Source organism: Protopterus annectens, chromosome 3.part1 (assembly GCF_019279795.1).
Source record: "Protopterus annectens isolate FY-2018-M chromosome 3.part1, PAN1.0, whole genome shotgun sequence".
Taxonomy (NCBI): Eukaryota; Metazoa; Chordata; order Ceratodontiformes; family Protopteridae; genus Protopterus; species Protopterus annectens.
In genome coordinates, this window is record NC_056732.1 from 1849770835 (window position 1) to 1849784497 (window position 13663).

At 37.5% G+C, this 13663-nt stretch overlaps 1 protein-coding gene across 1 annotated transcript in view; it reads left to right on the forward strand.

The window, feature by feature from the left end:
- LOC122797922 (zinc-binding protein A33-like) overlaps nucleotides 1–13663 on the forward strand; it is a 264311-nt gene that overhangs the window by 216793 nt on the left and 33855 nt on the right. Inside the window, exon 5 of the mRNA XM_044066440.1 lies at nucleotides 7254–7384. Within this exon, the coding sequence (XP_043922375.1) occupies nucleotides 7254–7384 (131 nt within the window). The remainder of the gene's footprint in view (nucleotides 1–7253; nucleotides 7385–13663) is intronic.

A 13663-nucleotide genomic window follows, 5' to 3' on the forward strand; every position in this document is an offset into this window, starting at 1 on the left:
TGGGTCACAATTTCAGTGCACACTTTAAATTCCTCTGGGAATTCAGGATAATGCATGAACTAACATCCTCTGCACTTTCTTGTGTTGTATTAGGCGTAGTTAAGAGTGGTCTTATCTGTAGGCTTTTGACTTCTATTATTTAGAAGCAGACATTCCATCTGTACTGCTTTTGGTGGATAACTAGGTGATGAGACAGACATATATATCACAATTTATAATGTTGATGTCCACATACATGCATTTTCAATGCTAAATGCAGCTTTAGTTAAACCCAGGACTATGTGTACCAAAAATTAATGTTCTCGATGCATTTTACATACTGAGCTACAGAGTCACTATTACAAGAAGGTATATGTTTACATGTTGTAGATATCATTCCACAGTTATCTGCTGTTGCTTACCTCACTAACATCTATTATTATGTGTATGGCTTTTATGGCTGTCTTTTTCTACCACAGTCCCAGTTAAAATCGTATTTTTCCATTAATGTTTTAGCAAGTGTATTTTTGCATTTTAGACATATAATTGCAGGGTTACCTGCTATTAGATACCTCAATTACATCTATTTTTATGTGTATGGTTTTACAGTGATATATTTCTGTACTAGAGTCCCAGTTACAGTACTATTTTTCTCTTAATCTTTTAGTTGATTTGCTCGGTGCAGTGCATTAATGACGGGAACTTGAACACTACTATGTTTTGATTAAAACACCTGCATTAATATGAAACTTCGTGGTTTGGTGTCTTGATCCACTGTTCTGCAGATGCGATGGCCCTGAGTTTGAAATAGAGTGTAGGTGTACTTTTTGAACATGGTTAATATTTTTTCAAAAGCATATATCAATGTAGCACTATTTAGCATAGCTAAGCAATGTGGCACACCACTGTGAGTCGTGCAAAAATCTTTAAAGAAAAGAAAAATGGGGAGCCAGGATAGTGGTGAAATGGGGTGCAGGCAGGGGGAAAACATAGTGAAAGGCATGAAGGTATGTGCAGGAAGGGTGTAAGAAAGAACCATAGCTATCCATTTCTTGCACACCCTCAACTGTGCACTTTTACAGATTTTTTAGCTGATTTTGGACTGCCACCCCCAGAGGGGTAATGACAATGTAAGTGCATTGTCAATCCAATTAGACCAAATTAAGTGTGTTCAGTGGACACATGCGAAATGGAGGGCTATGTATGGGACGATTTTTTTTTTTGTGGGACAGGTGCCCATTTTTTTTAAGATGAAAATAGAATGTTTGGGAACAGACATAGGTATGTGTGGGGAAGGTAGGTTTGGAAGGTGATGATGCTTTTGAAGACAGACAAGACAGCAGACAGGGTTGGTGTGTGACACAGTAGAAGGGTGAGCACCTTGGTTGGGGAGGGTGTAGTGGAATGACAGTCCCATGGATGTCAGACATGGTAGTGTGACTCAAGTCCTCACCCATGGGACTGTCAGCACTGCGCCTGAGGAAGTAGTGGTTAATGCCAGTGCTCAGGGCCAGGTTGCCCCACCAAGATGGACAGCATGCTCCAACACTGCAGTGCAGCAACCTACGCACTATGCCTGGCAGTTCCTCATGGGTGACATAATCTCCCCTTCACTTCTACTCTTAGAGGGGGCCAACCCCCACCTGTGGGGCAGAATTACCCAATGGCACAGGTAGTGCAGGGGCAGCAGAGGGGGAACCACCATGCTGCAGCCCAGATGTGCTGGGCACTGGTGCCACAGCCAGGGGAGCCAAGGTAGGTAGATCACCAGAACCTGGCCTACCTTGTCATGCTGTAGAAAATAAATATAAACATAAGGTGAAAATAAACATAACTAAACAGATATTAATATTAACATACTAGAAGATAATGATTAAGCAAAAGAAATAGAAAGGAATATAATGAGGAGCACAATAAATAATGTAAATAAAAGTATTTTAACAACAAAGCAATATGAAATTATATACAAGGCCAACATAAGAGGTAGTTACAAAAAAAAAAAATATATATATATATATATATATATATATATATATATATATATATATATCAGATCATAATAACAAATGACATTAATAAATTAAAGAAGAGAAGGGGTGGAGTTAGAGAGAGAAAAATGCCATTAGTAACTTCACAGGTAATATTACTACACAGACTATTACTGCATACTTCTACATATGTACAATTATAGTTATGAGTACAGTGAATGTAACTATTGTATAGAGTTGTATAGATGATATTGCATGTACATTACATTCTGAAAGATCGCGACAGTTGAAAGGTATGTTCGTGTACATTTAGTACACTAGACAGGTGGTCATTTCTTAGTTGGCTGCCATGGGATTAGAATCCACAAGCAGTTACAGGAAACGTGCACTTAATTTAATAGCTGACTGGTGTCCTATTAGAACACACATGCAGTGAATACAGGAATAAATTTGAAAAGATTACTTATCAAAGCACAATCCTGTTTTAAACTTTATTGATAATGTTCCTTAAAATCTGGAATTTATACAAATGGATAGCTGCCCAGAACGTCAGCTGCCTTACCCATATACCTTGTTCCTTGACTGAGTGGCATATACAGCATTATTCCATACAAAACGGCTAGAAAACATGCTTGAACCTTTTACTCTGGGTATTGCGCTATATTTATTTCACACAGTTTGTTCTACAGTCTTTATTCATTTACATTTAATAGTCAACTGGTGTCAGATTAGAACACAGATGCAGTGAATACAGAAATAATGCAAACTTATTTGAACAGATTACTTATCAAAGCACAATCCTGTTTTAAATTTTTATTGATAATGTTTCTTAAAATCTGGCATTAAGACACATGGATAACTGCCCAGGACCTTAGTTACCTTACCCATATACCTTGTTACTCAAGTGGATGGAACATATAACATTACTTCAGGCAAAATGGCCAGAACACAGGCTTGAACCTTACTCTGGGTATTGCACTACATTTATTTCAGACAGTTTTTGCTGCAATCTTTATTAATTTACATTTTAGAGTTAGAACACACAGAACACACATGCAGTTAATACAGGAATAGTGAGCACTTTTTATTTGAAAACATTACATATCAAAACACCATTACCCTTTAAAATGTATTGATTAATGTTGCTTCAACTCTAGCATGTAGACCATGGATAGCTGTTAAGACCTCTAATAAATAACCCATGTACTTTATCCATTATTTGAGTGCAACCTACAGCATTTCACACAATGAGCAGACCCCAACATTAACTAATGTTTGGAAGCTATACTATCCATTAGTGCATGTTTACTTGATTTAACTTGCTTTACCATTTCAGGTAGGCAGTGACACATTACTAAACATGCCAGGTATGACATACATGACTGTTAAGACTGCAAACTCTGTAAATAATTTATTATAAAATTACATTATGCATTAAGTTATTATTTTGTTGTTCCCTTACTTACCACATTCTTGCCTCATCCTGGCCAGGCACCCTGCATGGGACTGGACAGTGTGAGCCCACTCATCTGCAGCTGTTGTAAGAGAAGAAAACCATTATGCATACAGGTTTACACAGATTCTGCATGTACATTTCTAAAATACTGCCAAACATACTTAGATATCTGTGGGGTCTGCCCAGTCCAAGCTTCTTGGACCCAGGTTTCCAAGGTTTCCTCCTCCTACATTTCTGGTTGTTGTAGTGGTGATGACACTGCTCACCAGTTCTGGAGATACCAGTGACACTGGTAAGTTCCATAGCCAACCGATCCAAGGCCTCAGACTTTCACTCTGTGCCCTCGTAATCTCCATACAGCAGCCAGGGTTCCCAGTTCTTAGCCAGGAGTCCAGCAAAAACTTTGGGCTCTTGCACACCCCACCTCTGCACTCAAGAGCTCACTCACTCTCCAACAGCACCACATATATTGACAGCCGAGTGAAGACTACAATCAATGGTGTGAAATTCCCGCCTATTGCCTTTATAAAGTCTGCATTCCTGCCCTTACATGTCATACTGTAACTTTCAAAAAAACATTGCATTGCTTAGCACATTGCACATTTGAACAAACCATTTTAGCAGAGCTAATCATCATGCAAAATCTCACAAACCATGTTTAAGCAGAGCTTAGCAATGCACAGATGATGTAAACCACAGACCATGTTTAAACATTGCTTAGCAATGCACAAATGATGTAAACCACAGACCATGTTTAAACACTGCTTAGCAATGCACAAATGATGTAAACCACAGACCATGTTTAAACAGAGCTTAGCAATGCACAAATGATGTAAACCACAGACCATGTTTAAACACTGCTTAGCATTGTGCAGCTTTTCTAAACGTAACAGTTTTTTAATTTTAAATTAAACTGATGTTTCAGTCACCTGATGCATTTTCACAGCAATAAATGCAAGATGTATAACTGCTCAGGACTTGAACATGGGACCACCTACACTGTAGGTCATGACTCAACCTATCTAGCCACTTGGATAGTAAAGGAAGTGCTATATCTTTACATATACTAGTAAGGTGCCTGTTAGCATTGTGCAGCTTTGCTGCATGGGTTTATACATTGCTAAACACAGTAGAACTATAACAACTAAATACATCTGGTTTCTATTTTTAGATGTCTAGTGACATTGTTAATCACTGTGCCACAACACGCAAACAAGCAGGAGGAAAAAATATTTTAAAAATTAAAATTGATTTTATCCGTTTTCTATTTTTAAATATATACCAGATGGCTGCTATATATGCACAGCTCAGTGTTGCTAAGCATCGAGCTGCACCACACAAACAGGAAGAAAAAAATACAACTGATTAACTCTGGTTTCTATTTTTAGATATATACCAGATGTCTGCGGTATATGTATAAGCGCAGCTTGGCATCACTCAGCACCATGCTGCTCTGCACAAACATCGCATAAAGATAAAAAAAAGTATTGTCCAGTGTTTACCACCTATACAGAATTTTTCTTGACAGTCCTCAAGTATGGGGCGGCCTCTACACTGTTGCTTACACGTATTCAATATCTGTGTTAGTGTGATCTCCCTCGGCAGCAATGCATGATTAATATGCATGGAACTCTACTGAGGGGAAACCATGGCCATGTACACTGATGCATTCTGTGTAGGCTCCATACAGACCCTACATGGGTTTTATTGAGTCCTGGGAAAAGACTACTCTGTATGATAACTACAGAAATCACCAGTTGGGTTTGAATGTGTCAGTGATGTTAAGCAGCTCATGAGGTGAGGTCCTAAGATAAACATTCTAAAAACGTGGATGAAAGCTACATATAGATTCAAATAACCAGGTAATGTGACAAACAACTAAAACAAACAGTGCAAATGAATTTTGTTCCTTCATTTGAAAACTACATATAGAAACATAGGAACATAGATTTCAACTGTATATCCAGACATGATGGATTATACACTCTTCCATTACTTACAGGATGAACCACAGTCCCTAGTTGTCTTACTGCTTGTCCTTCCAAATCAGGCCTCATAAGGATGACCTTGTACTTGTGCCATGGTTTCTTGAATCCACAAACTGTTTTTCCCCCCTGTGACCCCTCCCATGCTGTTTATGAAGCATCAAACAGCCACCCTCTATGGGCCATTAATTCTCTTGAGGGAACAGAGCTCACTAACCATTTCCCCTTCTGGATAACAGTTGCGCATCAGGACTGCTAATGTCATCTCTGGTGGGATTCCCCCATGCCATGACTGTGACTTCCACATAATTCTTACACCATATGATTCCATCCATGCTGACACCAGCAAAAGGGCTAATGCATTTATTTAACCAGTGTGCCTGTGGCAATGTTCTCTTGCATACCGATGACAGCCCTCCTTCCAAGGTGTGCAAGTTTACTTCAGCTGCTATACTCATAATTCCTTGTGTCAACTCTTCCAGTATTGTATTCTACGCACTAATATTCTATACACTAATTCTGCAGGAGAGCTGTTCTGCACTGCTCTGTGTGTAATAACACTTCTTCATGTCTCCCCTGAGCCATCAGTCTTATAGTCTCAAATTGTTTTCTGTTCTTTTCTTGCATCTTATTTTTAATTGCACTGCCTACTTATACTCTGAGGACTTTGTTTGTCAGTGAATGTTTTCTATCAGGTACCCCTATGACTTCTTTGCTCAACACTATTCACATAAAGCTGCTCTGTTAATATGGCACTTAATATGTAAATTATGCACTATTTTAGTGGCCTCTTCTTAAGTGTCTCTATTATAGTTCTGGGTTGTCCAGCTGGGATTGGGTCCATTTTCCCTGGGGCTCTGGGAGCATTATCAGGTTCAGTGACTTGCTTAATTTCACACAGCAGACAAACAGAGTTTAAGGGACTCAAACCCAAACTACTGGATGAAGCTTGTTAACAGCTGATTGTCTAAGGTCCTGTTTCTTACAGCTGTCTGTAATGAGTTGTGAATCATCCCAGCATATATCAGTCTTTTCTGGGATTCTTCTCCCACATCCTGTATTCACCAGACTTCCTTAGTACTTCCATTACCCAGCATACATTTAGGCCTTCCGATATAACTACCACCTGTCCCTTTTATCGCTGTCACTAATCCTGTCGGGGTTTCACCTTCCCAAAATAATTGCTTTGTGGTACCATTAAGTTGGCATGTTCTTTCAGTCTTGCCAAGTCATTTCAAATCATGTATTTGAATAAAATTAATGAAACTAGTTACTTGTGCTTTATAACATAACCTAACCTTCGATCTGTGGCAGTTTTCAGTATTCTGACCCGTGACATTAGTGAATGTCAAAGAAAACTAAGGAAATTATATCAATGCAAAAAGAAAAAAATGGAGTTTCAAAGCAAATTTGCATAATATTTTATTTCAGTGTTTTTTTAGCCAAATGCAGTCATCGATTTAAGGAACGCTAAAGGAACTGTTTTTGAAATTAAGTTTAGTACATATGTGTGACTGTGTCTTTCACACACTTGCTGATTCTCATTTGAACAACTGTTTACTTTCATACCTTTTTTTATTTTTTATCTGCCATGGCAGCTGTATCTTTTTGTAACCATAATATGTGAAATAAACCTTGTGAATATTTTTGTAATCATATATATGTAGTCAAACCACCAAAATATCCAGGATGATATTATAATTATTTTTTTCTTTTCTACATAGGAAAACTTGGATGAATATAAATGGTATGGTTGTACAATTATTTATTTTACTGTTATTATTGTTTAAATCATTGTCTTATGAATGTGCTGGAACTCATACTGTTACCTGTATTTAACTTTAGGGTTTTAAAAAGAATGGAGGAAGAAAATAAGTCCAACTCTGCTCTGGTGTCTGATAATCTGAATCTTGGGGAATATAATGGCCCCCTGCAGTACAGAATTTGGAAGGAAATATTCTTTGCATTTGGCCTGCGTAAGTAACCTGTCTTTTTAATACACAGTGTGTACAATGGGAAGTCCTCTGCCTAAAGTGATCAAAAAGTCTGTAACCATTCACTTACATCTGGAGGTATATGAAGACCTGTCATTAAATAAAGTGATATGGCTGAACAAGAAACTGGTAGATGGTATTAGAAACTCATGAAGGAAACATGAGTTCTATCAACATTCTCCTAAAGTTATTCTAATACAATGACAAAGGGATTTTAAGCAATGTTTTTTTTTTCAAAAAGCTACACATTCAGATGAAGTATTAATGAACTTCATAGGTAGTTACCAGGCATGTGGTCAAAGAGAGCATCAGGAAGCCTCTCCCATTTTCCAAATGCCCTAAAACAAAGAGTAAAAAGGTCACACAGATAACTAATTGGTTAAAAAACACAAAAAGAAAAAGCTAGCAAAACTAGACTTCTAACTGTGTGATACCTTAAACCTCTTGCATCAGAGGCCTCATTGGATATATCCAAATCACCCCTTAAGGATATTAGGTGTTTCAGCTAAATGGCAATTCTGAATGTCCATGCCTTTTTCTTTTACTTTCATTTTTAAGTCTATTTATAGATAATTTCAGGCCATTAAAGTCAAACCCCTCTAGCTGTGGGCATGCATGTTTCTGCCTTCTTATGACATCATCAGCACATCATAAGAGGAATGTTTGTCCTTTGGGAACACAGGGTTGTCATACCCAGCTGATATCCATAAACATTAGGGTGTCTACAAAATATCCCAACTAACAAACTAACAAACTAAAACAAAGACTAAAAAGGTCACGCAGATAACCAACTGGTTAAAAAACACAAAAAGAAAAATTTAGCTAACAAAAAGAAAAATCTTCTGAGGTCTTTTAACACATGCATGGGAAACTGTATCAGTGGAAGAATGAGTTGTCTCCTGGATAGGTTGTAGCACATGACAGAACTGTATCAGTGTAGAAACATGGTATACACCATATAGGCTGTTGCACATGACAGATAACTGTATCAGTGTAAGAATGAGGTACCCCATGTGTAGGTTGTAGCCCATGTACAGAATACTGTATTAGCGTAAGAATGAGGTGTCCCCTGTGTAGGTTTTTTCACATGTACAGTTGACTGTGTCAGTTTAAGAGTGAGGTGCCTCCTGTGTAGATTATAGCACATGTACAAATAACTGTATAATTGTTAGAATTAGTTATCCCCTGTGTAAGTTGTGGGAAATGTACAGGTAAATGCATCAGGTTAATAATGATGTTCCACTGTGTAGGTTATAGCATGTGGACAGGTAACTGTGTCAGTGTAAGATTGAGGTATCCCCTATTTAGGTTGTGCCACATGACAAATAACTGTATCAGTGTAAGAATAAGGTGTCCCTTTTTGTAGGATGTAACACATGACAAATAACTTTATCAGTTTAAGAATGAGCTATCTCATATGTAGATTGTAGCACATGAACATGTTGTGGATCAGAGTGTGTGATATACCTCTGAGAACATTCCAGTCAGTGGACACATGCATATAAGTACTGATCATGTGCAAGCAAGAGTGCCATTTTGAGTGAGCAGCCAGAGTGAAAGATTGTATGAGTGTAGCAGTCAGTCAGTTTAAGTTTAATTGTTCAAGTCAAAACTGTTGCACGGAAATGCAGAAATCTGGATACACAAAGTCCATTAATATTCAACGTGGCTGTCTGCTAGGCACAACATCATACACTGTTTGAGTTCAATAATGTCAGCTACAAAAGTCACTAATTGCTATTCAGCACTGTTAGGAACTTCCAACAACACCAGTCAACTCCACCGAACAATAACTTGAGAATCACACAAAATCAATAATCCAAGCGTTCAGCGAGGTGAAAGTAAAAGAATTGGTTTATTAAAACATCCGGCAAGCGCTTTCGACAAGGTCTTCTTCAGGCCGTTATACAAATTTTTTAAAAAACATTCACAAACATTTATAAAGGATGTGACATAGACATAATGATGTCACATCCTGTTCAAACTACAATATATTAAAGATACAAAACATTTACTTAAAACTTTTGGGCACTACAAAAATGAATCACCTAACATTCTTGCTGGGTATGGCAAATTACAGATGCTATTTGCACATACATCAACTAGTGCAGCTCTAAAACTGTTAGCATCAAAGTACATTAAAATACGTTAAAATGCAAGACATTGTCTGCACCATTCCGGCGCTGTAAAATTGAAGTACCTAATATTTTAGTTAGGTATAACAAAATGCAAACGCTATTTCTACATGCATCAACTAATACAGCTCTTTACCCATTATCAAACAAAATATACATAAGATCTACATTTGTAGTTTAAATCTTGCTCTCAGTAGCTGCATTAAAAAATCCTGGTTCACTAGTTGTCAAAAATGCAAAGCGCTAAATCCAACGTTGTATACACAACTAAATGCATAAAACAGATGTCCTTATTAACCTTCCAGCATCCAGAAACTATTGCAAATACATGACTGTTATAAATATGGGGGGGGGGTATGGGGCAGGGAGTGGGTATGAGTGTAAATTGGGCTGGGAACCTAATATAGGAAGTCAGGAGGTGGGACTAAATGAGTGAATAGATGATCCTATGAAAGAGGTATAGGGTAAGTGGAAAGACAATGTAGGCAAAGCTATTAGGAATGTAATGGGTGCTGCTAGAACCGTGTAGTCAAAGGGTCTGAATATAAACTGAAGATCTGGATTCAACGAATAGGTTTGCCTTTGAGTATGGGCTTGATTGATACCCTATCATTCAGGCCGGGGCTCCTATCAGCCCTCAGTCTAACAATCCATTTCACCTCTGTCTGTTCTGTTTTATTACACACATCCCCTCTTCTATTACTAGGTCTATTCAGATCTATTACTTGAAAAACAAAACTTACGGACTAAATTTTTAGACCGCTCATACACAGAAGAAGAAATTGAAGTAAATTTTAGTGGGATAGATACCCTAAGGGAAGGTAGAGCACATCCGTACTTTGCTATGCCACACGTTGACACATTGAGTTCAGGATATATACCTGATAACAGTAATGAATACTTTCAAATCCCTATACATTTCACCCAAGACGTAAATAGTATTAAGTACATTCATAAGAAATATTGGGATATCTTATTGACAGATGCAGCCATTTCTAAGGTGATAGATGATACCCCCAAATTTACGTATAAAAATAAAATGAACCTTCATAAGATGTTATGTGGTCCAAATAGGATAGATAGAGGAGCACCTGTTAGTGACAATATCAACATAACTAAGAAATGTCATAAATGCAATCAATGCAAATATATAAAAGAGTCTAATGTTTTTCGCATCCAAGTACCAAACAAGAATATACATTTACGTCACCAGTCACATGTGATTCTGTACATGTTATATATTTGGCTACATGCGTGCACTGTCCCTCGTTCTAATAGGAAAGACAGATAGAAAACTAAAAGAGAGAATCAGGGAGCATGTATACAAAATTAAGGTGCAATGTTCATCCAATGCACTGGCCAAACATATCTCCAACACCTCGAATGAACACAGTTTTGTTTTTCAAGTAATAGATCTGAATAGACCTAGTAATAGAAGAGGGGATGTATGTAATAAAACAGAACAGACAGAGGTGAAATGGATTGTTAGACTGAGGGCTGATAGGAGCCCCGGCCTGAATGATAGGGTATCAATCAAGCCCATACTCAAAGGCAAACCTATTCGTTGAATCCAGATCTTCAGTTTATATTCAGACCCTTTGACTACACGGTTCTAGCAGCACCCATTACATTCCTAATAGCTTTGCCTACATTGTCTTTCCACTTACCCTATACCTCTTTCATAGGATCATCTATTCACTCATTTAGCCCCACCTCCTGACCTCCTATATTAGGTTCCCAGCCCAATTTACACTCATACCCACTCCCTGCCCCATACCCCCCCCCCCATATTTATAACAGTCATGTATTTGCAATAGTTTCTGGATGCTGGAAGGTTAATAAGGACATCTGTTTTATGTATTTAGTTGTGTATACAATGTTGGATTTAGCGCTTTGCATTTTTGACAACTAGTGAACCAGGATTTTTTAATGCAGCTACTGATAGCAAGATTTAAACTACAAATGTAGATCTTATGTATATTTTGTTTGATAATAGGTAAAGAGCTGTATTAGTTGATGCATGTAGAAATAGCGTTTGCATTTTGTTATACCTAACTAAAATATTAGGTACTTCAATTTTACAGCGCCGGAATGGTGCAGACAATGTCTTGCATTTTAACGTATTTTAATGTACTTTGATGCTAACAGTTTTAGAGCTGCACTAGTTGATGTATGTGCAAATAGCATCTGTAATTTGCCATACCCAGCAAGAATGTTAGGTGATTCATTTTTGTAGTGCCCAAAAGTTTTAAATAAATGTTTTGTATCTTTAATATATTGTAGTTTGAACAGGATGTGACATCATTATGTCTATGTCACATCCTTTATAAATGTTTGTGAATGTTTTTTAAAAAATTTGTATAACGGCCTGAAGAAGACCTTGTCGAAAGCGCTTGTCGGATGTTTTAATAAACCAATTCTTTTACTTTCACCTCGCTGAACGCTTGGATTATTGATTTTGTGTGATTCTCAAGTTATTGTTCAGTGGAGTTGACTGGTGTTGTTGGAAGTTCCTAACAGTGCTGAATAGCAATTAATGACTTTTGTAGCTGACATTATTGAACTCAAACAGCGTATGATGTTGTGCCTAGCAGACAGCCACGTTGAATATTAACGGACTTTGTTTATCCAGATTTCTGCATTTCCGTGCAACAGTTTTGACTTGAACAATTGGACTTGGTATTATTTTGTGTGTGCACGGAGCTTGTTGTGAGTGTATACTTGTCTCTGCAGTTTAAGTTTAATGTTCCTGCCATCCATCCAACAATTGGACTTGGTATTATTTTGTGTGCGCACGGAGCTTGTTGTGAGTGTATACTTGTCTATGCAGTTTAAGTTTAATGTTCCTGCCATCCATCCAGATGTGTTTGTGTGTAATAAACGACTTAAACACCCAAGGCTCATCGATTTATTCAGATACACAAGATGAATGACACAGTGTCAGAATGGGATCCAGAGTCAAAACCATGAGACACGCAGTTAGAACTTGAGGAATATACAGAAGTGGATCATCTGATGCTCAAACGACTCACAAACAGGTCAGAAACAAATCTGAGGCACTAAAACTCACTTAAATTATGTTTTTCACGGCAAATATAAAGCACTCAGAATGCTCAAAATAAATTTCTAATTAAACAAAATGTCCAAGACTGTGTCATGTAGATAAAAATATTAAAAATAATTACAAAAACTTTTAAAACAATATCTGAATCACATAAATAGTATAAAAAAGGGGAAATTATGATTTTTTTTGCAATGTACTACCTTTTCACATTAAATATCTGGAGTGTACAAAGTGTTGGCAAGTGTGTGCAGTCTTACAATGAAGTCATTTCACAAAGTACAGTTATTTCAAAGGATATTTAACAAAGTACAGTCTTTCAAAGAGATTATTGTGCATTTGAATATTATTACAAGTACCTGGTGTGTGTGCATGTTTGTACATAATTACAAGGCCCATGGCTGCATTGTCTTTAAACATAATTTGTTCACATGGGAGAAGGCCTTCACAGACCAAATCGTCTTGCATTTGATAACAATATTGCAGAAAATTGGAGAGTGAGCAAGAGTACAATAATTTCATACAGGCTGCTTTTTCTGACAAAGTCACATGGCAAAAGGCATTTATTATACTTAATTTAGCTGGTTCAGAAGCCATTGAAAGAAAGCATTCATTTGCGTATGCACCTGCTGTCTTTGCAGGGGAGGGGGAAGACTGCCATACTGTGGTACTGGCTGAAACACGGGAAGACCCTGAGTACTTAAAATGTAAATTTAGAGAAATGTGTAGCCCCCAAACAAATGTTACAATGGAAAGACACTTATTTTACACAAGAGATCAAAAGCCTGGTGAAACTTTTCCAGCATATTCATAGGTTCATAGGTAGGTACTAGGCTATCGGCCTTAGGGCCTATACATGCCCAGCCAAAAAGGTACCCTGGCTTTAGCCACCCAATATTTTCCTGTGCCACTGTCAAGCAGAGCCACAGAAGTGATCCCTGGGGTGAATTTCCTATTTCCCATCCAATCATCAAGATTTTTCTTGAAGAGTGCTAATGTGGAGCTTTGTTTGATATAGATAGGTAGTTTATTCCAGAGTATGGGAAGTCTCTGGGACAGGAATCT